The sequence below is a fragment of the Anser brachyrhynchus genome, assembly GCF_964034855.1.
Source record: "Anser brachyrhynchus genome assembly, chromosome: 2".
NCBI classification, from domain to species: Eukaryota; Metazoa; Chordata; class Aves; order Anseriformes; family Anatidae; genus Anser; species Anser brachyrhynchus.
In genome coordinates, this window is record NC_137695.1 from 1,273,093 (window position 1) to 1,299,084 (window position 25,992).

The 25,992-nt window shown below is 59.2% G+C and overlaps 2 protein-coding genes across 5 annotated transcripts in view; both read left to right on the forward strand.

Annotated features, from left to right (window-relative positions):
* Positions 1-13,409, forward strand: part of SMARCC1 (SWI/SNF related BAF chromatin remodeling complex subunit C1) — a gene marked incomplete at its 5' end in the record, with an annotated part of 83,192 nt that extends 69,783 nt beyond the window's left edge. For all 3 annotated transcript variants that reach the window (XM_080578218.1, XM_080578219.1, XM_080578220.1), the window contains 2 exons: positions 9,622-9,798; positions 11,335-13,409. In XM_080578218.1, the coding sequence (XP_080434344.1) occupies positions 9,622-9,798; positions 11,335-11,420 (263 nt within the window). In that variant the 3' untranslated portion in view covers positions 11,421-13,409. The remainder of the gene's footprint in view (positions 1-9,621; positions 9,799-11,334) is intronic.
* Positions 13,410-19,617: 6,208 nt separating this feature from the next.
* On the forward strand, positions 19,618-25,595 carry CSPG5 (chondroitin sulfate proteoglycan 5). 2 transcript variants are annotated; one of them, XM_080582608.1, is made up of 5 exons: positions 19,618-19,823; positions 20,931-22,200; positions 22,821-23,009; positions 23,672-23,744; positions 23,942-24,456. In XM_080582608.1, exons 1-5 carry the CDS (start codon positions 19,757-19,759, stop codon positions 23,996-23,998), a joined length of 1,656 nt encoding a protein of 551 aa, XP_080438734.1. In that variant the 5' UTR covers positions 19,618-19,756; the 3' UTR covers positions 23,999-24,456. The 2 variants fall into 2 exon arrangements, with proteins under 2 accessions (XP_080438734.1, XP_080438733.1); XM_080582607.1 differs by lacking the exon at positions 23,942-24,456 and adding an exon at positions 25,109-25,595 and having other exon boundaries at positions 19,620-19,823.
* Positions 25,596-25,992: the final 397 nt, after the last annotated feature.

Here is a 25,992-nt window from a genome sequence, read left to right on the forward strand (position 1 = left end):
GCAGAGAAATGACCATCGGAGGGGAAGGTAAGAGTCATCTTGTGATCTAGATGCTTAAGATAACTATCTTCTCAAGAGGTCAGGGTCAGCGAGTTCATTGAGCACTTGTGGGCAAAAAGTTAATTCTGAAATTGTGGAGTGGGAATGTGATAAAATATGCTATGATTTTTAGATTCAAATAATATTGTAGCTTGATTTGTCTATTGTATGCTGTATTGGCAATTCGGTTTGTTCATTTAGTGGAATGAAGAAACGTTCTGTGAAATGGAAAAACGGCAAATTGAAAACAGTGTAAAGGGAGGGGGAATCATACTGCATATCATTAGACCAGCTCCTATTTACAAGGTGCTATCGAGACTGAAAATATAACAAGATTAAATGCATTGTTGTATTCACTAGGGGACTAATAAAGCCTGATTTCTCATATATTTGCATCCTTGGTTCACATAATACCTTATTACTTCAGCCCCATCATAATCATCGAGGCCCTCTGTATCTCCAGTGATCCCTTCCAGCGAGTATTAGCGGAGTGTGGTACTGTGTTAATTAGTCAGTACATCTTTTTCAGATTTGATTAAAGTTAGTCAATAGATCGACTTCCCCCCTCCTGTTAGAGGGTGGCAAGCTGATGGGCAAGGAGCAGCACTGCAGACTCCCTGGCAGGGAAGCAGCTGGTGCCGTCTGTCGGTGTGCAGGCATGGGAGGAGGTGGATCTTGCCTTTTACTGAGCCTGGTAGTTCATGGGCTTGGTATTTTTGTGAAGGTGAGAATGCAGATGCCTTTTAGGAGACTTGGAGAATCTGAAGGCAAAATCCTTTCCTCTGTACCGAGACTATCTCAGACTCATCCTGCCTAAAAAAGCAAGGTAGTCCATTTTCCTCAGGCTCTTCAGTGGCAGAGACAAAATTTCTAGTTTTGTTGAAGATGCTTGGGAAGTCCACAACGTAGAACCAGAGCTCCTTGGCTTCACCGTGAGCTGGCTGAAGGCAGCAGAGCTTTGCGTATCTCGAGGGCAAGGACAGGAAACGGAAGAGTTTGCTGTTCCTCGAGCGAGTTCAGGACTTAAGTGCTGAGCCAGTCCAGGGTGTGTTTGTGGCAATAGGGATGCTTCAGCCCTCCAAGAAGGTAACTCACAAATTGACCTGACTTTCTGTTTAGGTAGCTTAAGCTGCCTGGTGTGTGACTTTGGTTTCTCTCACAAATCAGTATGTTGCAGCCTGGGTCTGTGCGCAGGCGGTGCACGCGACAGACACGAAGCTGCGATCTCCAGAAATCCTGCTGGAACCCTGAGGCAGTCAGCAATTGCATTTCGCATGCACACACACACAACGTATTGTATACACTAAAAAAAGAAAAGAAAAATCCCCTATTGCATCATATTGGTCCTGTTGAATCTGTGTTAAATACTACAGAATTCCTATTGTAATGTATGTATTTTCTTTAATTTTTTTAGGCAACTTAGCAGTGTAATAATTTCATGATATGCTTTTTCATAGATAGATCAGGAACAATTTTTGCTCCTCAGCTGCTAATGTGGGGTCCGTTGGAACAAACTGGGGAACCTCACCTTACTGGCTGTACATCTGTGCCTGAAGTTCCCTCGCTGCATACCTGCCGGGGAGTTCCCTGGTGTCTTGGTGGAGAGCTAAAATTCTGGAGGGTTTCTATGTAGATTGACCTCACCTAGCAGACGTAGTCCCAGCTAGAGAGGGCTGAGACACATGTGCAGAAGAAATCTGAAAACTGCTTTTTTTTTCGGAGTTAGCTGCATAGGTGAACCTTGGGCTTTGGAGCTGTCAGTGTGCTGCATGCCAGTGCTGAGCTTGAATTCCTTTTCGCAAGAAAAACAGTCTGTTTCGTACCCTCTCAGTCTCTGTCCGTTAATAACCTGCTTTCCCTAAAGTGGACGCTTCCAAGGAACTCGAGTGACGCGGAGTAATCCTTCCCTCAGGTACAGGGAGGTTGTTGGAGGCTGTTTGATGAGCCGCTGGGCCGGCTGGCAGCTCCGCAGGAGGGGCTGACCCACTCGGTTGGCGCTGGAGAAAAATCCCCAAACAGCTTGGACCTGCCAGTGGGCAAGTCTTCAAAATCCGACTGTGAATGGAAGTGAAGCAGCAAGGCCCTGAGGGGGAGCCGGAGGTGGAAATACACCTTCAGCATTCCCTCTGCAGCTGCGTGGGCCCGACTCCAGGCCTTGGTTCTCATCCGTGTTATCAGCCAGGTTTCTGACCTTAACAGTGGCAAAAAGTGTAACCGTTGGGTCAGCAGACCGTGAAGAAAAAGCTGAGTCGAATGGCTTTAAAGTGATTGACGTAAGCTGAAGAGATGGCAAGGAAACAAAGTGGTGAAAAGATCCGAAAGGCATTTAGAAATGGAAGAAAGGAAAGTCGCTGCTTGTAGCTCCTCTGGTCGCAGAGGCAGGCTGGGCTCTCTGCTGGTCAGAGCAAGCAGCACGGCTCGATGGTTGAAAAGACACAGCCTGGAGTTTAAAATTCGAAGTAGGGCTCTGCTGTGTCGGCCGTGACGTTCAGCTGAACTTGGTGCCTGCTGCTCCAGCCTGGGTTTTGAGCTTGGCTGCCTTTAGTTTGTGCTTCGGCGCCTGGATGTGACCAGGTTCTGGTCGGCTCGGTGGTGCTGTTCACTGTTTTCAGACAAGTCCCGTTGCTAGCTCATTTCCTACGTTTTTGACTTTACCACAACTCCTAACTTCATTTTGACGGAGCTCATTTTGTTCTCTCCGGTCCCTGAAAGGAAGACGTTTAAAATAAAGAAAAATAATGTTGGATTTCTGTTTCTCACCGTGAAAAAATACACCTCATAATTAGAATGTAAAATAAAATTCCAGTTTTCTTCCTGTGCTGCTGGCCTTGCAGCTGGTTGCATCATCCGAAGCACGTTACAGATTGCTCTGCGTTCAGGTTATCTGTGAAATGCCGAGAAGTGCCTTGCACAAGTGGTGCTTGTGGTGTGTGCTGTGAGAAACCTGCAGTTCTTGGAGGAAGGGAGAGGTGCATGTACTAATAGCTGGGATTAATTAACTCCTCCCTTCAGAGTGAATTTTCAGCTACTAAATCATTTCTGACCCAAAGCAGAAATAAAGAGGTAAGGATGCACCTTCCACCACGGCTGGGTGAGTAACTTCATAGCGTTTTTCCCCAACATGTTTTCCACGTTTTTTATGTTGAAATATTTAAAAATAAAAATAAAAATTGAGCTCCTGGTTGCTCTTTACTTTCCTGTTGAGCTGGCTGCAATCACAGGATATTTTTTTTGTCCAGATCAGGATTTTAGGGTTCGCTTCCTTCCGGTAAATACTTTCCAAGGGCTGTCAGTGCTTCCTTTTTGCACGTTATGAGCTTGCCGGCAGAAGACTTGCAGGGGGTCGTCACGCGATAGGAAAGCAAAGTAATATGTGCGGTAAACAGGTTTGTGGTATTCATCCCTAATGCCATAATCCACGCTTAATTGTGGCTTTGTAAGGTGTAGCAGTGGTTGGTAATACAAAAAAAAAAAAAGATTAAAGCCAGATAATGCTCTCTGGCAGATTCTCAGCAGTGTCGTGGAAAGGCAGTTGTGTTACTTCTATTTTGGCAGAAGACGAGTGTTGACTTTACCTTGACTTCTTTGCTCTGCGTTCGTGCTGAAGGCTGTTTGTGGGGCAGTGCAACGGGCGGTTTTTGTACGTGGCTCTGCCCCACGGGTCACTAGGGCAGGCAGCTTTAAAGCCTTCCTTTAGGGCCTGCCAGCTGTGTCACATCACCTGCGAAAACCTGGGCGTGCAAAGGGTGCCACGGGGCTCGAGTAGGAAATAAGAGCTGGCCGGGGGACCACGATTCCCCTTGGGGATGCTGGATGACATTTTGCTGACTCGCACCGTGCTGAACGTCTGCAGGGCTTCTCCGGTGAGTTTGAGCAGCTCCCAGCTCCTTGCAAGGAGGCGTTATTGAGAGTGCCTTGATATTTGAAGGTCACCAGTGCTGCTGTGCGTAAGGCTTGTCCTTGCTGGCGTAACACGCGAAGCAGCCTCTCGACAAAGGACCTCGCATCGGGTTTGATGAGCAAAGAGCAGCGAGCCGTCGGCTGGCCCCACAGCCAGCTGCGGTGTGCCCAGGCCTTGGGAGGTGCCTGCGCAGCGCGCCGATGCCTCTGCCCGCGCCGAATGCATCGCGCTGGAGGGGAGCGACAGAAACGCGGCATGCAAGCGAAGTGGAAATTCTGCCTCTCCCCCGAGACTCGATGCTAAATGAGTTATTGTGGTTAATTATTCACAGTTCTCGGCTACGGGATCGCCTGCCGCAGCGCGTGTTAGGGGGGGAGGACGTGCTGAAGGAGAGGCCGTCTCCGGGAGGCTGGTTGGAGCGCGGATTGCCGCGTCTTGCGGGCTCCGTTGGCAGCGAGGAGGAGCGTGTCTCGCAGCACTGCGGCGAGCCGGCCGGCGTGCCTGGAGCGGCTGTGTGCCTGCTCCCCCATCAGGATTTTGAAACAACTCATTCAATAGTAGGAGAGCGGGATTGTAGAAGGACGTGGCTCCTGGGGAGATGAGGGCCACGTCGCGGTGCCTGCTGCTTTGCCCTCTCTGAAATCCTGGCCACGGAAGGGGGCAATGCCCTCACGTAGCGCTGCCTGTGCTGGCACGCTCGCGCTTTGCATGGCAAATAGCAGAGGTGCGCAGGAGGACTGGCGTCGGCTCGGGCTCTGTGCATCACGCCCTATTGACTGCTACACTGGAACAAAAATCCTCGGTGTTTGCCACTGTAGTGCCCCTCGGGTAGCTGATTTAATAGGGGTAGAGGCTTATCTAATTGGGATAAATACCTTGGAGATCCTTTAAAAACTGCTCCTCGTGAGCTTCGCTGTAACGCGAATCTGCAGTTGGCAGTTCGGTAACAGTGGAATGCTTCGGAGCTTGCATTTAGAAAATGTCTCCAACCTCTAACGTGTAAAGGATTTTTTTTAGTCTGCTAAATCTCATTTTATTGAACCTTTTGGCTTTATCTCTTCCTGCGTCTGCTGTTTTTTAAGCTCTCCCCCTTATGTAGGTCACACTTGCACATTTTATGCTTGAGCTGCTGTCTTGAAGCGGTATCTCTTGTGAAATGAAAAAGCATATGATCTCTGTAGAAAAGGCACTTCATTTTTGCCATGGTGGTAGTAGTAATTTCCCCTTTGTTAATCCCAGTTTGGTTGGGTATTGCTTGATTACTGCTCGAATTCAGCGTTTTGGAGTTGTGTATGTGATAAGATTGTTCCTCTGCAAGTACCTTAAGCTCATTTTAAGACAAAATTGTTGCTTATCCCATCAGAAAGGCGAAGAATGGACAGCCAGCCCTGTACTCAAACACTCTTCTCCAGCTTATGGGAAAAAACTGCGGTGCCACTTAATTTTAAATCTCCAAAAGAGAAAAATACTGACAGATACCTCGATTCAGATAGCAGGAACTTGCCAGTGAGCGTTGTTAGAAGATATGAAGTAATGATGCAATTTGAATTTACAAAGAAACCAATTTTTAAGTTGATTTAATTGGTTCTTAAGACCTCATGTGAAGCATGTCTGCATATGCAGTAAGCCTGATCCAGCTTCAGGTGTTTCAGAAGAGGTTCTCCAGTGCTAATCGTTTCATTTGCATGGGGAGAGCCTTGCAGGGATGCAGCGTTAGAAGGAAGAAAGCCAAACTGTGCTTGGAGAGTTTCAGGCTTGTGTCAAATGGCAGCTCCCAGGCTGGGGATTTCTCAGTTCCTGGCTTTCCTGGGCTTCTGCAACACCGCTGTGATGTGCTGATTTTTTTCACTTTTGTTCCCCCCTCAACCTTTGTTTTGCCAGTGAATAACTTGACTTGTACCTGTGACTGTCTTGTCCTTTTGCTGCAAAGCCCTCTGCATCTCCAGGCTGTTCTAGCCTCTGGTTTCTGCTTTTGGCACAGGTTCAGACCTGCCACTGTAGTTTCAGCTGCCCTGTATCTGCTCGGTAGTCTCCCTTTGTTTCTGGACGTTTGCAGATGCAGTTGTTTCCCTTCATTATTTTTTGTAGTTGAAAATACAGGAGTTCATTAAAAAATAAAGACGTGCTCAAGCTAGAGTTCTTAGCGGCATAATAACGTTGTCTTGGTGTACCGAGCGTGGCCGTCCTTGTGTTGTCTCCTTCCAGAGTACAACGTTTGAGTCGAGGTGTGGGAGGATGGGGACGTGGCAAGAAGCAGTGCTGCTTCTGCTGGTGTGAGCTAATCCAGAGCTGGACACGTTGTGCCAGTGTTTAAGCTTGGCAGGCCAGTTTCTCTGTTCTCTGGCAAATCTGGCTTTTCACGAGTAGTTTGTAGTTTGTGAGTATGCATGCTGGGCCAGCACAGAGGCTTGTGCTGCTGCCTCAGATCCTGGTAGGCAGCAGATACTCAGCGAAGGCTGTTAAAACAGGGTGAGTGCAGATCCAGCCTTCCGCAGTTGTGCTCTTGGAGCATTTGGTGCTCGGTGCTTAGGGAGCCACACTGGCACTGCTGTGTCCCGAGCTGCTGGTAGGTCTGACCTCTGCACGTCTGCTGCATGCCCACGTCTCTACACCAGCTCTGCTGCTCTTAAATGGGGTCGTGAGTGCACCCGAAAACTTCAGACTGACCAGGAACAGGCGGCCCATCAGGACGGTGAGGCAAATGCTCAAATTCCTTCCCTACCTATCACAGGAAACCAGCCCGCAGTGTTGTGTTCTGGGCTCTGGGGAACAGACTGCATTTACGACAGCAACCCCTGAAGATACCGGCTGCTCTTGGGGGACTGCTTAGTGTAAGGTGAAGGGGCACAGGTAAATGGAGCAGGAGGGTATAAATCTTTCCTGGAAAGTAACTCCTTTGAGTTGGCAATAGCCAGGACATTTCATAATTGAAGAGAATAGGCTTGCTTGGTATCGGTTAGCAAAGCGGCCAAACGAATCTCATTTTCTTCTGGGTAGATAGCTGGCGATGCAGGACTTTGGTTTTGTTTTAATATTTTGCCCAGAATTTTCAGCGACCTGGAATTCAAGCTGTCCTCTCGTATGCTGTGACTCCAGTGCCACAGGTCATCACGTAACGCCAGGCATGTCGGAAGTTCCCACATCTGTCTCACGCAGATCAGGACGATCCGTGCTGCCGGAGCTGCCCAGCTGCCCTCGTGCACCCGTTCTCCATCAGGCCGCGCTTCAGAGCCGTGCTGCTACCACCGAGGTCGTAGAAGCCACCAAATCGGTTTCTGCACATCGGCAGCCGTAAGGAATGGTGCAGAGCTGCCTGCTTTCCGTCTCCCAGCTGTACTGACTTCTGCGAAGCCGCAGGCTGAGGTTTCCGAGCTCTGCCCTCTGATACAGAACCGGGATGCAACGGCCTTGTGCCGATCCCTCCAGCTCTGGAGGAGGGTGGTGCAGGGTCTGCGGGTGTAAACCCAGCAGCACTGATCCTGTAGCTCCTGCCCCACTTCTAGCACTAATGGATCATCATGTTTTTAAGTCCCAGGCTGTGCCGGGTTGTTGCTTTCAGTGACGCTGTTCTCGTGTTGCCTGCCGTGTCCTGCTGTGCCCTTTCTGCCCACTCCTCAACCCTGAGTGAGCTGGACAGATGCGTAGATGCCCGTGGCAGTAAATTCATGCCAAGTCTGCTTAAATCTTCGGTTATCTGAGCGTTACGTGTTGATGTGCTTGAGGGCAGGGGTGCTGTTCAGGAGGACTGAGACAGGCCGGAGGAACGGGCTGGCAGGAGCCTTGTGAAACGCAGCGAGGACGAATGCAAAGCCTGTACCTGGGAGGCCTTGCCCCGTGTTGGTTGTTAGACCACGTCTGGGGCACTGGGCCCACCAGTACAAGAAAGATGTCAGTAAACCGGAGTGAGGTCAGCTGAGGGCGACCAAAGACAGTCAAGGGCTGCAGCTTTCTGCGTGGAGGGGCTGAGGACAGAGGCGTGCAGTGTAGCGTTAGGAAATGCCCCGCGTTTCCTCTCGTGCTCAGGCTGGTGACCAGAGGAGTAAGGATTCCAGGGGTCTGCTTCGAGTCACCTCTTCGCCATCACCAGAGCAGGAAATGTTTTGGTACTGCTGGGGATAAAAGAGGGGATTTGAGGCTCAACCGTAGGCAGGCTTTGTGGTTGGCTGCTGCTCTTTAATGAAAAGTGATGGAAATGCCGTGGTGTTGCGCTGCAGGCCGCTTACCAGCGGCGGAGCGTGTCTGGGGATAAATACACAGAGTTCTTGTCCTTTGTGAACGTTTGAGAGGTTGGATGTTTCCAGAGAGCCTCACATCTGCTGCTTGCGAGCGTGCTAGTCTTGTTCCCGTGGTGGAGCAGCATCAGGCTGGTACTTGGACCTCTTGTTGTGTGACCATGAGCTCCCGCGTTGTTTCCATGGTCCGGTGCTTCTGAGTCTCTACGAATTTCGGGTGATTTGGCATCGGGGCTGTACGAAGCCCATGAGCTGAGGTGTGTTGGATTCTTGGGCACCGGGGCTGTCACCGGCTCGGCTTTCAGCAGCAAGTACTCCCTTATCCTGTGGCCCTGCCTTGCCTTTGTGCAAGGACAGCCTGCCTTTCTCCGAGAGCAGGATTTTGCCTGTCGTTACCCAGCACGTTAAACCAGAGGCCAGCACCCAAGGGCCTGGTGAGCACCCAGTGCTTTAGGTGGGAGGTGTGCGTCCTCGGGAGGGACGTGGCTGAGCCGGGAGACTTGTGTGGTTGGCAGAGGCACCAAACCCTGGGAAGTTTGCCTTGATCGCAAATATGGCATTTGCACTTTTTTGGCTTTAACTGCCGGTGTGGCTGTGGTGCTTTTATGTACTGTTCTCAGAGCCTTCCTCGTCGGAGGGCTCTGCCATCGTGCTTCGTTCCACGTGAATGGTGGAACTGCTTCACCGGGTTCGGGGCTGAAGTGTGCTCCTCCGGAGTGAGCCTTTACAACCCATGCCTAGTAGCTGCTTTACTAACTAAAATACTTTACCTTTGTATACGTGTAAAAATAAATATAATTGGATTATGCAAAATAATCTCTTCAAATGAGGTTTTAAAGCAGCAAATCCGCAAGTTGTGGGTGTCCAAAGCCGTGCGGTCCTAACAGTTCCTTGACGCTGCTGAAACACAAAGGTCTCTTGCAGAGCTGATAAGCAAAGGAGATTTATCGGAACCTCCATCACATCAGAGTAGGTTTTTTTAGCAGTGGAAATACTTATACAGTCTAATTTTTAATGAAATGATTTAATTTCTCCCGTTAAATTAATCCATTAGGCTTTGTGGCTGCTCTTTTTCATCAAGTGCTCTTAATTCAATGTCTCGTTGTTCTAGCAGTTTGTTTCCTGTGCCTTTGTTTGGATTGATATTAAATGCCATTTTAGCGAGGCTTCGTTTGAAGAGAGCTGTGTGTTATCTTCCACTCGCTTCTCCTGCTGATGCTTTTGAGAGATGACAAGTGCCCAGGAGTTCTTCCTGAAGGGAGCGTGTTGGCATGGGGGATGCGAAGGCATTTCTTTGGGGTGGATGGAGGTGGCACTCGGAGCGTGCACAGGGTTGGCTCCCATTTGCAAGACGGCTTTTCTCACTGCTCAGAGAACGACCGGACTGTTTCCTGATCACGTCCGCGTTTCTCCGAGTCTCATTACCGTGTCTCTTCGATGCTCTTGCAGGTCAGATGCCAGGGCCCGGCTCGATGATGCCTGGGCAGCCCATGCCAGGACGGATGATGCCGAGCGTCTCGGCCAACATCCACCCGGCCGGCGGCGGTCCTCCCCCACCCGGCATGTCGCCGATGTCAGGGAACCTCATCGGACCCCGCGTTCCTCTAGCAGCTCCAAACGGCATGTGTAAGTGATCTCCACCGGTAACGTTTTGATTGTACCTGGCGTGGGGTGGCTTTTCTGTGGCTTGCCTCGTTGCTGGAAAAGCCATTGTAGCTGAAAACCCCGTTATGTGCTGCGGGAATCATATCTGTACGTGTTGGCAGCCAAAGACTGGTTCCAGAGGTGTGCTTGAAGCTTTAAGTGCTCGTCTCCCCTCTAGGCATCCGAACGTACTCCGTTGTCCTTTATTTTATTTATAACATCCGTTATTTTATTCATTATGGTGCTAAGGCTTTGTAGTCTTTGTCAAAAACCTCTGTCGGCTAAGTCTGTGAGAACGCACAGCAGAGCCTCACGAACAAACTATAGCCAAGTCCTTAAATAGATCGGAATATAAAAACTGACAACTTAGCACTGTGGAATTAAAGAGGAAGCACTAATTTAAAAAAAGCAAAAAGTATATTGGGAACGTTCCTTACATGGTATAAATACTCTGAAAACGAAGTCGATTTATGCCAGCCAAAAAGAAAAAAAAAGTCAGTAGCCACCGTGTGGGTGTTACTTGAATGAGCATAAGGACGTGGCCAAATGCAGAGAGTAGAAGGAAAGCTGAATGGCTGGCGCAGGAAGGATGCTGCGGTGACTTCCTCGATAAATCGGGCTGCATTACCTGCAGCCCGGGGCAAGCTGCTGGCCTGCCTCCCTGCGTAGCTGTCGCCACCCAGGCAGCGACTGTAATCGCTTTTAGTACCTCTTGCAAAAAATAACTGGGAGAAGTCATCCCATTTGGGCTCCAGCTGAAGGGAGTTGCCGAGGAGTACTGACTCACTGGTGTTAATCAGCGTAAGCATGAATTACTTCTCGTTCGGATGCTATTTCTGTGCAGATATTTGCTCTTTATTCTCCTAGAGCTCTAGCTTTCCTTACTTTTTCTTCCATTTCTCTGAGCCTCTACCTCTGGGAATATCTCATGTCAGGTTGTATTCCTGCCTGCTCTTTTCCTTTACCTCGGTTTCTTTTTTTTTTTTCCTCCCCTACTAAACAAGTCAGTCATGTTCCATTAGCATCTCCTCCGCGCGCACGAAAGCTGGCCTTTTGTGTACTTCATCTCTCCCCTTCCACTTGCTGCAGCTGTGGATTCCTCTGCTTTAACCTACATACGCCGCGCAGAGCTGAAGTGCAGGCTCTGTGTGTACGAGATGTATTGTTCCATCTATTTTAAATAGCAGAGGGCCGTGTCTGAAGGCTCGAGCACGGAGATGAGAAATACTAACTCCAGCTCTGAAAGCTGCGTGATGTGAACTTTACTACCCGGTGAGCTGCACGCCTCTCGTCTTCTCTGTACAAACGGGGAAGGTTTTTCCCCTCTCACAGAGCTCGTGCAGCGCTCAGGGGTAGGAAAGGCGTGATGAGGCGTGCCGGGGGGCTCCTGTGATGCTTAGAGGGGGGGAAGCCGCAGCCGTGGCCGTTCCTGGGGCCGGGCTGAGCCGGCCACTTGGGCGTGCTGTGCTCCTCCGCCCGTTCAGCACCCAGCTCACTGTTCCTCTGCTGTCCTTGCAGATCCCCCCCCTGCGCAGCCGCCTCCACCAGCGGAAGGGGTGACCCCACCTCCGGCAGGAGCCCCGCCGGCCTCAGCAGCTCCCTAAGCAGTCGAGGAAGAAGGAACTTCTACAGCAACATAGTGGTGACCAAAAATAACTCCTCAGTTACCTTCTGTTCCCCGGGGGGGGCTTTTGCCTCCCGTTGACCTGCCCCAGCCGTGTGTGTGCGCACGCACATCCACGTGTACAAGCACACACACACAGAGTCTCTTTCCCCCTGTCCCCTCCGCTCGCAGCCTGGCAGTACTCGGCACTCCTTTGGGAAATCTTTAGATCAGAAATGCCAGCGATGCTCCCGTGTTGCTGGTGGGAAGTCCTTTACACTTGGGTCTGCTTGCCTTCCGGAGCGTCCTCAACTCTGGTTTTCTTTCATCTTGGTGTTTTGAGCTTTGGGTTCTCCTGGGGAGCATAAAAAAAAAAAAAAAAAAGAAAAAAAAGAAAAAAAAATGAAGCTTTTAAGGCATTAACTGAGCTTTAGGATGCAGCACGTGCCCAATCCACCTGTGGCTTCGTGCTTCAGGTTCTCCGGGCAGAACGAGCAAAGCATCAAGATTGGATGCTAAACCAGTGCTTTGGGCTAAAAAGGAAAATAAATAAGGGCGTGCTGTAGCACGGAAGGTGCAGGAATGCCAGCCATGTTCATTAGAGATACCTGATCATTAAGGACAGTAGCTGAGTCCTGGGGGCTGCCTCGCTAACTTATTAAAGAAAATATTGATCCAGTGTGAATGAAGCCAGGAGTAAATCAATTGGAATAAAACCACTCAACGGTAGGAGTTTTCTTGCTCCAGTTTTTACCTTTCTTTTGCCTTTGAAGGTGGTAGTTGAACCTTCCCTCTGAGTAGTTTGGTACAGTAGCCAACTGAGGAATAAAAACGCGATTTTTAGTCCCTCTTTTTGGAGCATATACTTTTTACTTTTTAAAATGAACAAAAAAAAAAAGTAGGTAGCAAAGAAGTGCTAGCATACGGGATTGGGTTGGGATGGCTGGGGTGCGAATGCCAGAACTACCTCCTGCGACAGCCGGCGTGGGCAGAGGTCAGTGGCCGCGGTACGCTGCTTCGGGATCGGGACTGGGAGAGCCCCTCGTGCACACACCGCCTCCGCTCGCGGACCTCCTCGAGGCTGCTGTCGGTGGGGTTGTGGGCAAGGCAAAAGTCTGGGAGTGCTCTGAACGAGACCACCGGAGCAGTCCTTCGGGTACGATGCAGGAGCCAGGCGGCCCCGAGCTGCTGCTCCGCCAGTCGCTGGCGGCTGCAGAGGAGCCCTTTGCCTGCCCCGGGGCCTCTGCCCTCTCCCCAGACCGAGAGGTTTCACGCTAAGCGTCTGGAGACTGCTCCCGTACTGAACGGGCGGCTCTCGGGGCGAGGTGGTGTTTTGAGGCTTGCCCAGAGAGAGGTCTCCCAAATAACCCGAAGCCCGCAGAACCACGTATGTCACCAGGCTTAAAAAACAAGGATTTGCTTTGAAGAGCACTCAGGTGATCGACTCGTCGACGCTAAGGGTTGGACTTCAGGTCCTGAGAGTGCGCGAGCGTGGGGTGACCGTTCCTGGGCTGTCTGCACACCGGCTGCATGCTCAGGCAATTGGCTGCGGCCTCGATCCTTCCAGCGCATAGGAATAACGCTTTCCACTGTCAAGCTCTAAGAATCCACAGTGCCTAGCAGAGAACGGTCAGGGCCCGCCTGCCTTCCACCTTCCACAAAGGAAATTCATTCCCGACGTTACCTTTCCCTCCAGGGTCGTTGGGGTGAGCATGGGATTCTGGTTCAGACCGTAGTCCGGTTTAGAATAACCTCAGGTTGTTTTTAGCGCGATCAACTTCAAATATAAAGGATCCAGATGGAGACTATTTTTTACTGTACTAGTGATGATCCTACAGAGTACCTGAATTCTTGACACTGTTGTGTTCCTGTATAAATAATACATGTGCTGACTTTTTCATCTTGATCCTCTGTATAGGGCCGGTTTTATTCCTGCAACACAGCCACCCAATTTTGTGAAATAAAAAAGTCTTTTTTTGTACAAAGCTCGGGCCCGTTTGTCTGCAGTCTGGTCTCTCACGGTGCGCCTTGCGGATTTGCCGAGCGCTGCTGGTACAACATGGGGCTGTCTGGGGGCTGCGTCCGAACCACGGCGGAGCGAGCACAAAGCCAGAGCTTGTTACCGGCGAGCTGGGAGACATCTGAGCGAGGCAGGTGAGTGAAGGCCCTTCACAATGCGCTGGGTGATCTGCTTCGGGAAATATTTCAGATTTTGAAACCCTTCATGAATGTGGATGAGGTAAAACAGCATTCAAGGCCTAGGATGATTTTCTTTTTGATTCCTGCTTTCACACACCCTTGCTGCGCTACCGCTGCCTTGGACAACTGCTCACGCTCACACCCCTGGCTGAATGAAGCACTTGGAAGAGCCGCTCGGAGGTGGCGTTTTCAAAAGAGGAGGACTGGGCCCACTGACCTAGCGGGGTCCCACCTTCCCTCTATTCCCATACCAGCTTCATGGTTAATTGTTTAATTCGAATGGATCTTCGGATCTTCTGTCCTGTCCTGCAGGGCTCCAGAGCCTGCCGGGATGGGTTGCCTTTTGATTAAACTGGAGCTGGGAGCCCAGCCTGGGTTATCTTCCCAATGCTGCCGCTATTAACCGAGGAACTGCTTTTCCTCTGACAACAGCACTTCTTCCAGGGCACCCCAGGTCTGTGCGTGTAATACGTGCAGGCCCTCGTTGTTCCCTGAAGCTGGAGAACAAAAGGCACGAAAGCAGGGACGTGCGAGGGGTGCGATGGTCTGAGAGGCATCGAGAGGAACGGGATCGGTTATGCCAAGAGAGCGCGTGCCCTCCTTTTGGCTGGGGATTCCTCCTTAGCTGCTGCAGGACGGCACAGGAGCACCTCGGGGCTGGGGTCTTCTGCTGAATGCCCCCGGTGGTGGCTGCTCCTCCTGCTTAGGGCCAGGTGAGACAGGTAAATCGCTCTGTGCATGCGCTGCCGCTGCCTTCGGGGAGGTTTTCCCCCTGCTGCTGCTTCTCCTCTCCCCCCTCTTGAGGACTACGAAGAGCAGCGTAGGGCACGGTGTCCCTTCTTCAGCCCTGTCTTTTCTCTTTGTGCACCTTCGGGGCTTTGCGGTCAGATTGCCGAGGCTGGGCTGCCTGGTGGCTCGGCAGCGGAGGGGGGCTGCGGGCCCTCGGGGACCCGGCTTGTGCTGCAGGGACAGCGAGCGGCTGGCCCCAAGAGCGAGGACTGATGGCGCTGCGTCACCCCGGCTCTGGTGGCACGGGCACAGGGAGGCGCAGGCTTTGGAGAGCGATTTCCTCCTGTTCACACCGTCGTAATGCGCGGGGTTTGCAGAGGAGCGGTGGGGCAGCTGTGGGGACAGTCACACACACACACCACGTCTTGAATCGTCTCCGCATCTTTAACAACATCCCAAAGCTCCTGGCCACTCTTGTGTCGTGCCTGGCAATACCAGCTCCACCGTGTGGTTCCTGAAAAGCTCCTTTTTTTTTTTTTTTCCTTTAACTGAATTAAAGCAAAAGCTGCGTGCTGGGACACCTAAAGAGTTTGGGGAGCCTGAGGGTGCGCGTTGTTCTCCGCTGCCCTTGTTCCAATTCCTCCTCCTTTCCCATGAGAAACTAAAAGGAAGGATTTGGCGAGTCTGGAAACTCCTTTTCAAGCTGTGCAGCCGCAGGTTGGCAGCAACAAGCACGGAGCTGCTCGGGATAACCCCGTGGGTGCTGCCAGCCCTCAGCGACCAGGGGGACATGGGGGCAGGGAAGGGGCACCCCAAGTGCCCCCCTGCTCCTGTGGCTCTGCCGCTCCCTTCCCAACTCTTTAGGAACAGCTTTGTGCATTGTCTGCACCTTCTCCACGAGTTGTCTGCGTGGAAATTCCCCCTTTCACTGAAGCCTCCGACCGGGGATCACAGCTCGGGGACCTTTTTTGGCAGCCCCAGGGGTGCTCGCTGCTGGGGGGAGGCTGCTGGGGGTCACTACAGGGGAGCTGCAACACCTCTTCGGGGTGAATTTGGATTTATTTCCCAAAGCCCTCGTTTTCTCTCCTTCCAAGCTGAAGCGTGATGGGAACCACCTGGTTCGTGCCGAAACCAGCAGCCTTCCCCGCTGCCGAGCGGAGCTGTGGGGAGGGCGGTCGGGAGCAGTGGACGATGCACGGGTGAAGAGCTGGACCCACAGCAAGGGTCCGTTTCACCCAAATCCCCAGCAGGAGGCCAGGACGCGGTAGAGGACGCGGGGAAGCGGAGGCAGCCTCGGCACCACAGCACTTGGAGGCTGCTTGGGGCGGGAGCTCGGCTGCGTGCGTGCAGGGAGGATTTCTGCAGCCTCTGGACCCGGTTCTCGCTGTTGTTTTGGCTTCCCTGTTTCAGACGAAACAAAGCCTGAGCCACGGAGGTCATTAAACACCCGTGGGAGGGGAAGGTGAGCGTCCACCGGCGGGGTTCAGCACTTCTGCCCTCCCGAGCTTTTTTCCTTTGTTTTCAGCTGGGCAAAGCGCCGTCCTCGCTCCGCGTCCTTCGCTGTTAAACGGCTGCTTTGATTCATCCTCCTTTCCAGCAGCAATGAAAGGAAAGCCTTGACGCTGAGACGCGTTTCTCAAGTGCATCGCGTTCGGTGCCACCTTCGCAAGCCTCTAAGCACGGCGCAGGTCTCTCGAGCTCGGAGGGGCAGGAAGGTGCTGCTGGCACCAGCTTAGCCCAGCCCGTGCCGGCTTTGCTGTCACTTGTTGGTGCTGCTGTGAACGTGCAGACGGTACTGAGCGCAGCCGGCAGGATCTCAGGGTGCTGTTCTGCTCACCAACGCAGCTCAGGCTGATTTTTTTTCTTAATTTCTTTAAATCTTTGCAGATCAGAGCAGTCGTGCGAGCCCTGAGCTCTGCCCCCTTCCTCTCCACGGCTGCAGCCCCGGCCCTGGGGCTCTGCCCTGCCTGCAGCCGGGCTGGGTGGGAGCAGCTCTGAACCTGCTGCCAGGAGCTCCCTGCGTGGGCTGGGTTGGGCTTTTTGGGGAGCTGACGGCTTCGTCAGCCTCTGGTCGATGGGAGAGGGCCTGAGCAGCTCCGGCCCCCAGGGGCAGCAGGTCCTGGCATCGACACGTGCTCAGCTGGAGCCGCGAGGCTCTTCACCCGTCCTGCACCCCCAAGCACAGCTCCTGTCCTAGGCTTACGGCAACGTTCAGGTCTGCTCAGCACCACGGGGGGTGGCAGGCGCCTGATACGTGCGAGGTGTCTGAATTCATCCCCCCTTGCTCCCCCGGAAGGGCTGGGATCAGTCGGGGCTTTAAGGCTGCCAGCGGGGTGGCGGCGCGGCTGCAGCCCCCGTGTTGTTTTTAGCGTTGCTGGGGCTGGCAGTTAAAGAATTGCTGCCTGGCAATTAAAAAATTCGGAGGGGGAAGAGGTTTGAGCATCGCTGCCACCCGGGAAGGCCCGAGGGGCAGCAGGGCCCTGCCCTTCACAGCCCCCTGCCCTACACAGCCCCCTGCCCACCTCTGCGAGGAGGAGGAGGAAGAGGAGGGATCGCCGCGTCCGCTTGGGTTCGGCTCACCCAGCCCAGCACCGGGGGCCTTGCGGAAAATGAAATATCCAGAGGGGGTGCCCCTGCAGCACCGTGCTCCCCGCTGCCAGATGGAGCTGCTGCCGCCTCCCTGTCCTGGGCAGCCTCTGTCTGTCCCTCTGGCTGTCCGTCCTGCTGCCCTTCCACCCCTCTGCTGCCGCTCCTGCCCCTAATGAAGACAAAATGGGGATGGGTTGCTGGGGTTTGGGCAAGGGTGCAAGAAAGGGGCCACGGCCTCGGCCAGGCTCCGTCCCCCTGCCCCACGCCTCCCTCCCAGCCCTGTCCTCGTCCCCAGGCTCCCCTCTGCCATCGCCAAGCCTGTGCCTGTGACAGTGGGTACCCACTGGGGCCTCAGCCCCTGCCACGGGGAGCACCCAGCTCCCCGCTGCCTCTTCCCCATCCTCGTCCCTGGCTGCCGCTGCCCTCGGCGGCCCCTGGCCGGGTCCCCTTGGAAACAGCTCCGCGCCGGAGCCCCGGTGCATTCAGGGGCGGAAGCGCGGGGAATATTAAGCAGGTGCAGCCCCTTCAATCCCCCTTTGAGCGGGGACAGAGCCGGGTTTGTTCACGGCACGGGGAGCCCGGCCAGGCGCAGCGCTGGGGGGAGCGGGGACGCCTGCCCCCAGGTCCCCGCACAGCTCCTCCGGTCCCTGCAACGCCGGCGGGGATCGAGGGTGGGCACGGCGGGCCTGGGGGCACCCAAATGTAGCCCTGGCCCTGCTCTGCGCATCCTTTACCAGGGTGCGGGAGCGGCCGGTGTCTTTTTGCTGCGTTGGAGGACACGAGGTGACCTTGGGGACCCTCGGGCTCTCCCTGGGCGGTTCGGAGAAGCGTGGTGGTTGTGGTACTGAGAGCAGGATCGGTCCCGCAGCACCGCGTGGCAGCACCGGGACGTCACCGCCCCGACCGCCTGCCCGGCCTCGAAGCGCTGCAGGGGCGCGTGCACGGAGGAAAGCAGCGCTGCGGGCACGGGCTGGGTGCCCGCTGCACCTCGAGGTGCACACGGTGTCACTGTGCACGCAGCGGTGTCCCCGTGAGCGTGGTGTCCTCACGGGTGTGGTGTCCCCGTGAGCACCTGGGGACGCAACGGGCCGTGTCCCCGCACCTTGGCAGCGGCACACGGGGGATTCGGGTGCTGCCCCGGGGTGGGCAGGGGAGCGCACGCACCCCTGCGTGGCTCCAGCAGCGTGAAGGCGCCGTGGGGGCACGCGTGGGGCTGGGGGGCGCAGGGACGGCTTGGAGCCCCCCCACGCAAGCACCCGGGGCCATGCCCACACCAAACCCCCGGCCGCGCATCTGCAGGGCTCCTGCCCCAACCCCGTCCCCCCCTCTTCCCCCGTGGCCTCTCTCGGCTCACCCCGGCCCCATTACTACGCCGGTCACGTCCACGCGATGCTTTTCCTCCCCGGCTCTTCCCCTGCTCAATCCGGCCTCTGTGCCGCCGCGGCCTCCCCGGCGCGCGACGGGCAGGGGCCTGGGGCAGCCACCGGCACGCATCCTGCCCGTGTCCCCTGCCCGTGTCCCCTGCCCGTGTCCCCATCCTCACCCCCTGCCCATCCTCACACCCCGCCGCAGGGCAGAATCAGGCCCCCCCACACCCAAAAAATGCCCGGTGCCCACCCTGGGGAGCATTTTCTGGGAGAAAAGTGCTCGTGGGCAGGAGATGGGGCAGGAGGAGCAGAGCGGCTGCCCCAGCACCGGGGTCTTCACCTGGGGGGGGGGTCCCAGCCCCTGTCCCAGCCCCGCAGTGACCCCGGGTGAGGGGTGCGGGCGCCCCCCAGCTGAGTGCCAGGTTTGGGGCTGCGGGGGGGGGGGTCCCTGTGCTGGTTGTAGATGCTGGGGGGGGGTCCTGGTGCAGGGATGTCCCCCCTCACCCCACACAGGGCCAGTGAGGGGGGGGCTCAGTGAGGGCAGCTGGTGCTGGTGGGGGGGTCCTGCCATGGGGGGGCTGTTTGGGGATGCTGAGAGGGGACCAAGCGGTGGGGGGGGGATGACAGCGGCTGAGATTCGTGGTGCTGGGAGGGATCTGGGGGGGCAGAGGGGGGAGATGGGGGGGTCCCGGTGCTGGGATTGCTGGGGGGGGAGTCCAGGTGCTGGGAGAGCTATGGGGGGGGGGGACCCGGTACTGGGAGAGCTATGGGGGGGGGGGTCTCGGTGCTGGGAGAGCTATGGGGGGGGGTCCCGGTGCTGGGAGAGGTATGGGGGGGGGGTCCCGGTGCTGGGAGAGCTATGGGGGGGGGGGGTCCCGGTACTGGGAGAGCTATGGGGGGGGGGGTCCCGGTACTGGGAGAGCTATGGGGGGGGGGGTCCCGGTACTGGGAGAGCTATGGGGGGGGGTCCCGGTACTGGGAGAGCTATGGGGGGGGGGGGGTCCCGGTACTGGGAGAGCTATGGGGGGGGGGTCCCGGTACTGGGAGAGCTATGGGGGGGGGGTCCCGGTACTGGGAGAGCTATGGGGGGGTGGGACCCGGTACTGGGGGGGATGCAGGGGGGAGAGACGGGGGTGTGGGGGAGAGCGATGGGGGTGTCCCGGCGGGGGGGCTCCCGGTGCCGGGATTTGGGGGGGGGGGGGGGGTCCCGTCCCGGCGCCCCCATCTCGGCGCCCCCCAGTCCCCGCGGGCGGAGCCGGTGCCGCCCGCCCGCCCCCAGCCCGGCCCGGCCCGGCCCCCCCCCGGCGCGGAGCTCGGCGGCGGCGGCGGCGGCGGGCTCCGGATCGGGCTCGGGAGCGGGGGCTCGGGCGGAGCCGCGGCCGCCCGGTGCCGGTGGCGCTCCCGGTGCCGGTGCCGGTGGCGGTGGCGGTGCCGCGGCCCCGTCCATGCCGCCATGGCCCCCCCGCCCCGCGCCGCCCTCGCCCTGCTGCTGCTCGCCGCGCTCGGCCCCGCCGCGCCCGGTACGTGCGGGGACCTGGGGGGGGGTCCTGGGGGGGGTTATGGGGGGGGGCCGCATCCCCCCTGCCCGGGGCCGGGTCCCGGCGGGGCCGAGCCCACCTGTGGGAGGGCGGGGGGCGGCCCCCGGCTCGCAGGGCTGGGCAGGGGCCGGGGGGGCTGCGGCGGGGGGGGGGGGGGGGGGCCGGGTCCTGGTGCGGGGCTGGGGTCTGTTATAGGGGGCTGGGGTCTGTTATGGGGGGCTGGGGTCTGTTGGGGGGGGCTGGGGTCTGTTAGGGGGGGCTGGGGTCTGTTAGGGGGGGCTGGGGTCTGTTAGGGGGGGGCTGGGGTCTGTTGGGGGGGGCTGGGGTCTGTTGGGGGGGGCTGGGGTCTGTTAGGGGGGGGCTGGGGTCTGTTATGGGGGGGCTGGGGTCTGTTATGGGGGGGCTGGGGTCTGTTGGGGGGGGCTGGGGTCTGTTATGGGGGGGCTGGGGTCTGTTGGGGGGGGCTGGGGTCTGTTATGGGGCGCTGGGATCCCGTTATGGGGGGGCTGGGATCCGCTATGGGGGGATCGGGATGCGTTTTGGGGGGCTGGGATCCGCTCTTGGGGGGGCCGGAGCCCCCCCCCCCCCCCCCCGGAGGGACTGGATCCCCTCGCAGGGACTGGATCTCCTTGCTGGGGGGGTGGGGGTGGATCCCGTTATGTGTCTGGGGGCGGGGGCCGGATCCCCTTGCAGGGGCGGGATCCCATGGTTGGGCGGGGGGGGGGGGGGGGGGACTGGATCCCCTGGCATGTGGCAGGATCCCCTCGGCAGGGACTGGATCCCTCTGCAGGGCTGGATCCCCCCCCCCCGGGGGGGGGGGCTGCATCCCTCCGTTCGGGGGCCGGATCCCCTTGCAGGCGACTCGATCCCTCTGCAGGGCTGGATCCCCGTGCGGTGGGGGGGCTGGGGGCCGACAGGAGCCCCCGGGAGGGGCCGGGGGCAGCGGGGGCGATGCTGGGACCCCCGGGGGGGGTCACGGCTGGGGGGGGACCCGCTGCAGGCCGGGGGGGGGGGCTCCCGGTGCGAGGTGGAGCCCAGGGGGTGCGCGGGGCCCCCCCCGACGCCGCTGTGTCCTTGTGCTCCCCGCAGCGCCCCAGTGGCCCCCCCGCAATGGCAGCGAGGCTGAAGGCAGAGGCTGGGGGGGCTCCCCGGAACGGGACCCGGCGAGCGGAGCCCCCCCGGGGACCCCGAGCAACGGCACCAGCCCCGGGGGGGCCCCGTCGGCCGGCGACACCCCGCTGGGACCCCAGCTAGAGCCCCCCGGGGGGGGCACGGCCTCCACCACGGACACGGCCGGGCGCCTTGCGGGGTGCCCGGGGTGTGCCGGGGAGGGTGACGCCAGCGCTCTGCCCCCCACGCCCGGCTCGGCGGAGGGCAGCGAGGCGGCCACCGGTGTCACCTGGCCCGGCGACGGCGGCGCGGTGGCGGTGGCCATCGGCAGCCCCGAGGAGGCCGGCAGCGGCGAGCAGCCCACGCGGGCCTCGCTGCACGGAGCCGGGTTCCTGGGGGGGCTCACGGCCGCCCCGCCGAGCCTCCCCGGCCTCCCCAGCCCCGGCCTCCCCAGCCCCGGCCTCCCCAGCCCGGGGCTCGGCACCGATTCGGCCGAATCCGACCTGCTGCTGGCGGCCGGGGGCTCGGCCGCGGTGCGGCCCCCGGTGCCGGGGGACTCGGGGCGGGAGCTCTGGCTGGCCTCATCCAGCCCGGCCCCGGCGCAGGGGGCTCGTGGCCGCACGGACCGGACCTGGCTGGACGTGCAGGAGCCCGTCACCGCCACGCCGGGCACGGCCGAGCCGCCGGCGCCCGAGATCATCGACGTCGACTACTACGACCTGTTCGAGGGCGGCGAGGGGCTGGGGGGCGGCCGGGGGGCGGCCGGCTCGGCGAGGCGGGAGCCGGGCGGCGGGGCCACGCCGTGGGCCCTCCACGAGCTGTACGACGACTTCACGCCCTTCGACGAGTCCGATTTCTACCCCACCACCTCCTTCTACGCCGAGGGGGACGAGGAGGAGGAAGAGGAGGACGAGCTGGAAGAGGAGGATGAGGAGGACGAGGAGGAAGACGGGGGCCTGGAGGACGAGAACGGCTACCGGCCGCCCGCCTCGGCCGTGCCCCGCGTCCCGCCGGCACCGCGGGGACCCCGACCCAGCGCCCGGCCGCCGAAGCCCCCCGGTGCCGCGGGGGGCAGCCCCCCAGCACCGCCGCGGCCCGGGGAGCGCCTGGTGCCGGAGAACGGCACCGAGTGCCGGAGCGGCTTCGTGCGGCACAACGGCTCCTGCCGCTCCGTCTGCGACCTCGTCCCCAGCTACTGCCACAACGGCGGCCAGTGCTACCTGGTGGAGGGCCTCGGGGCTTTCTGCAGGTAGGGACGGGGGTGTCGGGGGGGCTGCTTCGCCCCGGGCTGCGGCACGTGTCGGGGGGCACGTCCCCGTGGAGGACATCGGGGAGGCCCCGGCGGCCTCCTGGAGGAGGGTGACGGATTCGGGGCGATGCTTGGCTTCCCCACAGCTGGCCCATGTCCCATTCCCTGGGGCCATGTCCCCTTGCCTGGGGCTGCGTCCCCTTCCCCGAGGCCACGCCGGGGGCCGGGGGCTCTCCATCGCCCGCCGCATCCGCGCGGGAATTGGGTCAGGGCTGCGCGGACGAGGCTCCGGCCGCGGCGCCTGTCGGGATTGCGCCGGGGAGGGCTTGGCACGAGGGGGGGGACGGGGATGCTGCCGCGTGGAGGGCTCCACCAGGGCTGTCCCTGCGGGGCCACCCTGCCTTTGGGGGGGTGCCAAGGACAGGCATCGCCCCAGCGCTGTCCCCCCGTGGGGACACGCGCTAATCCCACCCCCGCCGGCCGCCGTAATCCCCCCCGCTCGGTCCCGAGCGCAGATGTCGGCTGCCCCCGGCGCCCCCCGAGGATGCTCGGCGGGTTCGGGGTCGGTGGTGGTGCTGGGGGGGGGGGGCGAACGGGACCCTGACCGCGTCCCCTTGCAGGTGCAACACGCAGGACTACACGTGGCACAAGGGGACGCGCTGCGAGTCCATCGTCACCGACTTCCAGGTGCTGTGCGTGGCCGTGGGCTCGGCCGCCCTGGTGCTGCTGCTGCTCTTCATGCTGACCGTCTGCTTCGCCAAGAAGCTCTACCTGCTCAAGACGGAGAACAGCAAACTGCGCAAGACCAAGTGAGTGGGGCGGCGGGGGGGGGGCGGGGGGGCACAGGACACGTCCCCAAAGCGCCCGTCCCCGTGTGCTTTTGGGGTGGCACAGGGCTGGGGGGGGAGGTGGTAGAAACGCCGCTGCGTGGTTAATCCTTTCGAGTCGCTCTGGACTGGCACCAGTTCACCTGGTCCACTGGGAACTGGGGCCACTGGGACGGGGGGGGGCATGCAGGGGCTGTGATGGGGTGCGGGGACCATGGCGGGGGGGGGGGGAGGGCGGCTGCCACCGCCCCTCTGGGGACGCTTTGGGGTGGCAGGGTTGGTGTGGGTGAAGGTCGGGGTCCGGCCCCCCCCCCCCCCCCAGCCACTTATCCCCGTGTCCCTGGAGCCAGGCGAGGAGAAAGCGCTCCCAGCGCGGGTCCCTAATGAACTGTTAATTAGCGTTTGCCTGGGCCAAGTGTAATTAGCAGCGAAGCCTGTGCCAGCCCTTGCGTCCCCCTCTGCCTCCGCTGCTCCTGCCTGCTCCCCCAACCTGGGGGCATCCCCCCCCCCCCCAGGCCCCCATTCCCCCCCCAGGCCCCCATTCCCCCCCCAAGTGCTCAATGGGGACCCCCCCCCCAAAAAAACCCCACAACCCCATGGCACCGCTGTGCTGCGGGCGCTCACCGCCGTGCTCCCCCCGGCAGATACCGCACCCCGTCCGAGCTGCACAACGACAACTTCTCCCTCTCCACCATCGCCGAGGGCTCCCACCCCAACGTAAGGATGCTCGGGGACCCGGGGGGGGGACACACACCGGGGGGATGTCCCCATCCCTGTGCTGCTGGGCACGGCGGGGGGGGGCGTCGTGGCCACGGGCGGGGGGTGCCGGAGCAGGAGCTGCCGCGGGGTGCGGGAGGTGGGCACCGGGGTCCCCGGGCTGCGCCCACCGCCGCCGCTCTTTCGGGTTGCAACAGAGAGACGCCAAGTGCCTCGCCGCCTGCGAGCCGCAGGAGGAGCGCGGAGCCCTCTAGCCTCGGCCTTAGCCGTTTTCCCCGTCTTTCGACCGATTTTAGCACCCGTAGTGCCTGCGAGAGACCCCGGCAGGAGGCTCCCGCCGCGGCGAGGCCCCGGCCTCAATCCGGTGCCAGTCCCCGGGAGCCGGGGGGCGGCCGCTGCTCCTTGCTGTTCCCCGTGCCCCCGTCCCCGCCGGGACGCTGCGGTGCCCGGCTGGGGGCTGCGTGATCCCCAAACCGGAGGGGGACAGCAAGGGGGGGGACGCCCCAGGAAGGGGTTTTTGGGGTGCCAGACCGCGGGGATGCGCTGCGGCCCGCCGGCACCAGCCAGTCCTGCCCCAAGAGCGGTGGCAGCGCGGAGGGGACGGTGTTGGAACACGAGGGGATGCGGGGACGAGCTCTGCTAACCCCGGGCAGCGGCACGGGGCTGTACGCTAACAAAACGCAATAAATCCAACCCCGCGGGGCTCCTGCCAGCGCTGCCTGGGGTCGCTGCTTGTCCTGGGGGGGGGGGACACACGGCGGCTCGGGGTGGGCATGGCTTTGGGTGCTGGAGGTGCTGGGGGCTCTCCTGGGAGCGAGTGACTGGGGACGGGTCGGACCCTGTTGTCTGCCCTTCCCGTGGGCTCAGCCCCCACCAGGATGCGTGCAGGGGGATTTTTTTTCCCCTCGGTGCCCTGTAGGAGGTTGGGGGTGCGGGCAAGGGGGCAAGGCGGTGGTGGGACACCGGGGTGCGTGGCGGCCTTTCCGTACGTAACGGGGCTTAGGAGAGGGAGAGGGACTTCGCCAGGGAGTAGGGACGGGACGAGGGGCAGAGGTTTTAAACCCAAGGAGGGAGGAGATCCTCACGGGGGAGTGGGTGCCCATCGCTGGGGGTGCCCAGGGTTGGGGTGCTCGGGGCTTTGAGCACCGGGAGCCTGGGGGAGCCCACGGCGGGGTGATTGGAGCGGTTGGCGTTGGGTGCCCATCGCTGGAGGTGCCCTAGATTGGGGCGCTCGGGGCTTTGAGCACCGGGAGCTTGGCGGAGCCCACGGCAGGGGTGGCACGGGGCGGTCCGTGGGGGTCCGGCCACCCAAACTGCCCAAGCACGGGCCCGGCACAGCAATCTCTCCCCTCCTCTCTCCCCAGGACGACCCCAACGCCCCCCACAAGCTGCAGGACTCCCTCAAGTCCTGCCTGAAGGACGAGGAGCCGCCGAGCATCCACAGCGCGGCGCCGGCCCCGCAGGAGGGCGGCAAGGGGGAGCCGGGGGGCTGCGGGGTGCCCTGCCTGCACAACAACCTGGGGTAGGGCGCGGGGGGGGGCCCGCCGCCCGCCTCCGTGTCCCCCCCACCCCCCTCCCGCCCGTGGCATGCTTTGGTGTGTTTTGTACAGAGGAACAAAATAATAATCGTACGAAGCCGGAGGCCGAGGGCGGCCCCGGCTGCGCCGTGTCGTTGGGGTGTGTGCTTTGTGCTCCGTGTCTGCCGCTTGGGTCCGTTCCGCGCTGTGATTTCTAAACCTTTGCTGTTACGCGACCGACTTTTTTTGTACTTTTACCCCCACTTTTTTTGAAATGAGTAAAAACAACAAAAAAAAGGGAGACCTTGAAATAAAACATTTTTTTTTTCTTTTTTTTTTTTTTTTTTAAACTTAAGCCTCTTGCTGGTGTCTGCGCTCTCCCAACCCAGGTTGTGGCTCCTAACCCTAACCCTAACCCTAACCTTAACCTTAACCCCAACCCTAACCCTAACCTTAACCCCAACCCCAACCCTTACCCCAACCCTAACCTTAACCTTAACTCCAACCCCAACCCCAACCCCAACTCCAACCCCAACCCCAACCCCAACCCTAACCCTAACCTTAACCTTAACTCCAACCCCAACTCCAACCCCAACCTCAACTCGAACCCCAACCCCAACCCCAACCCTAACCCTAACCCGCCCCCCGGGGTCCCATCTCCCCCTGCCCCATAGGGGTGAATGCCACCTGGGGGGGGGTGGGCAGCGTGTGACCCGTCCCTTTTCCATGCC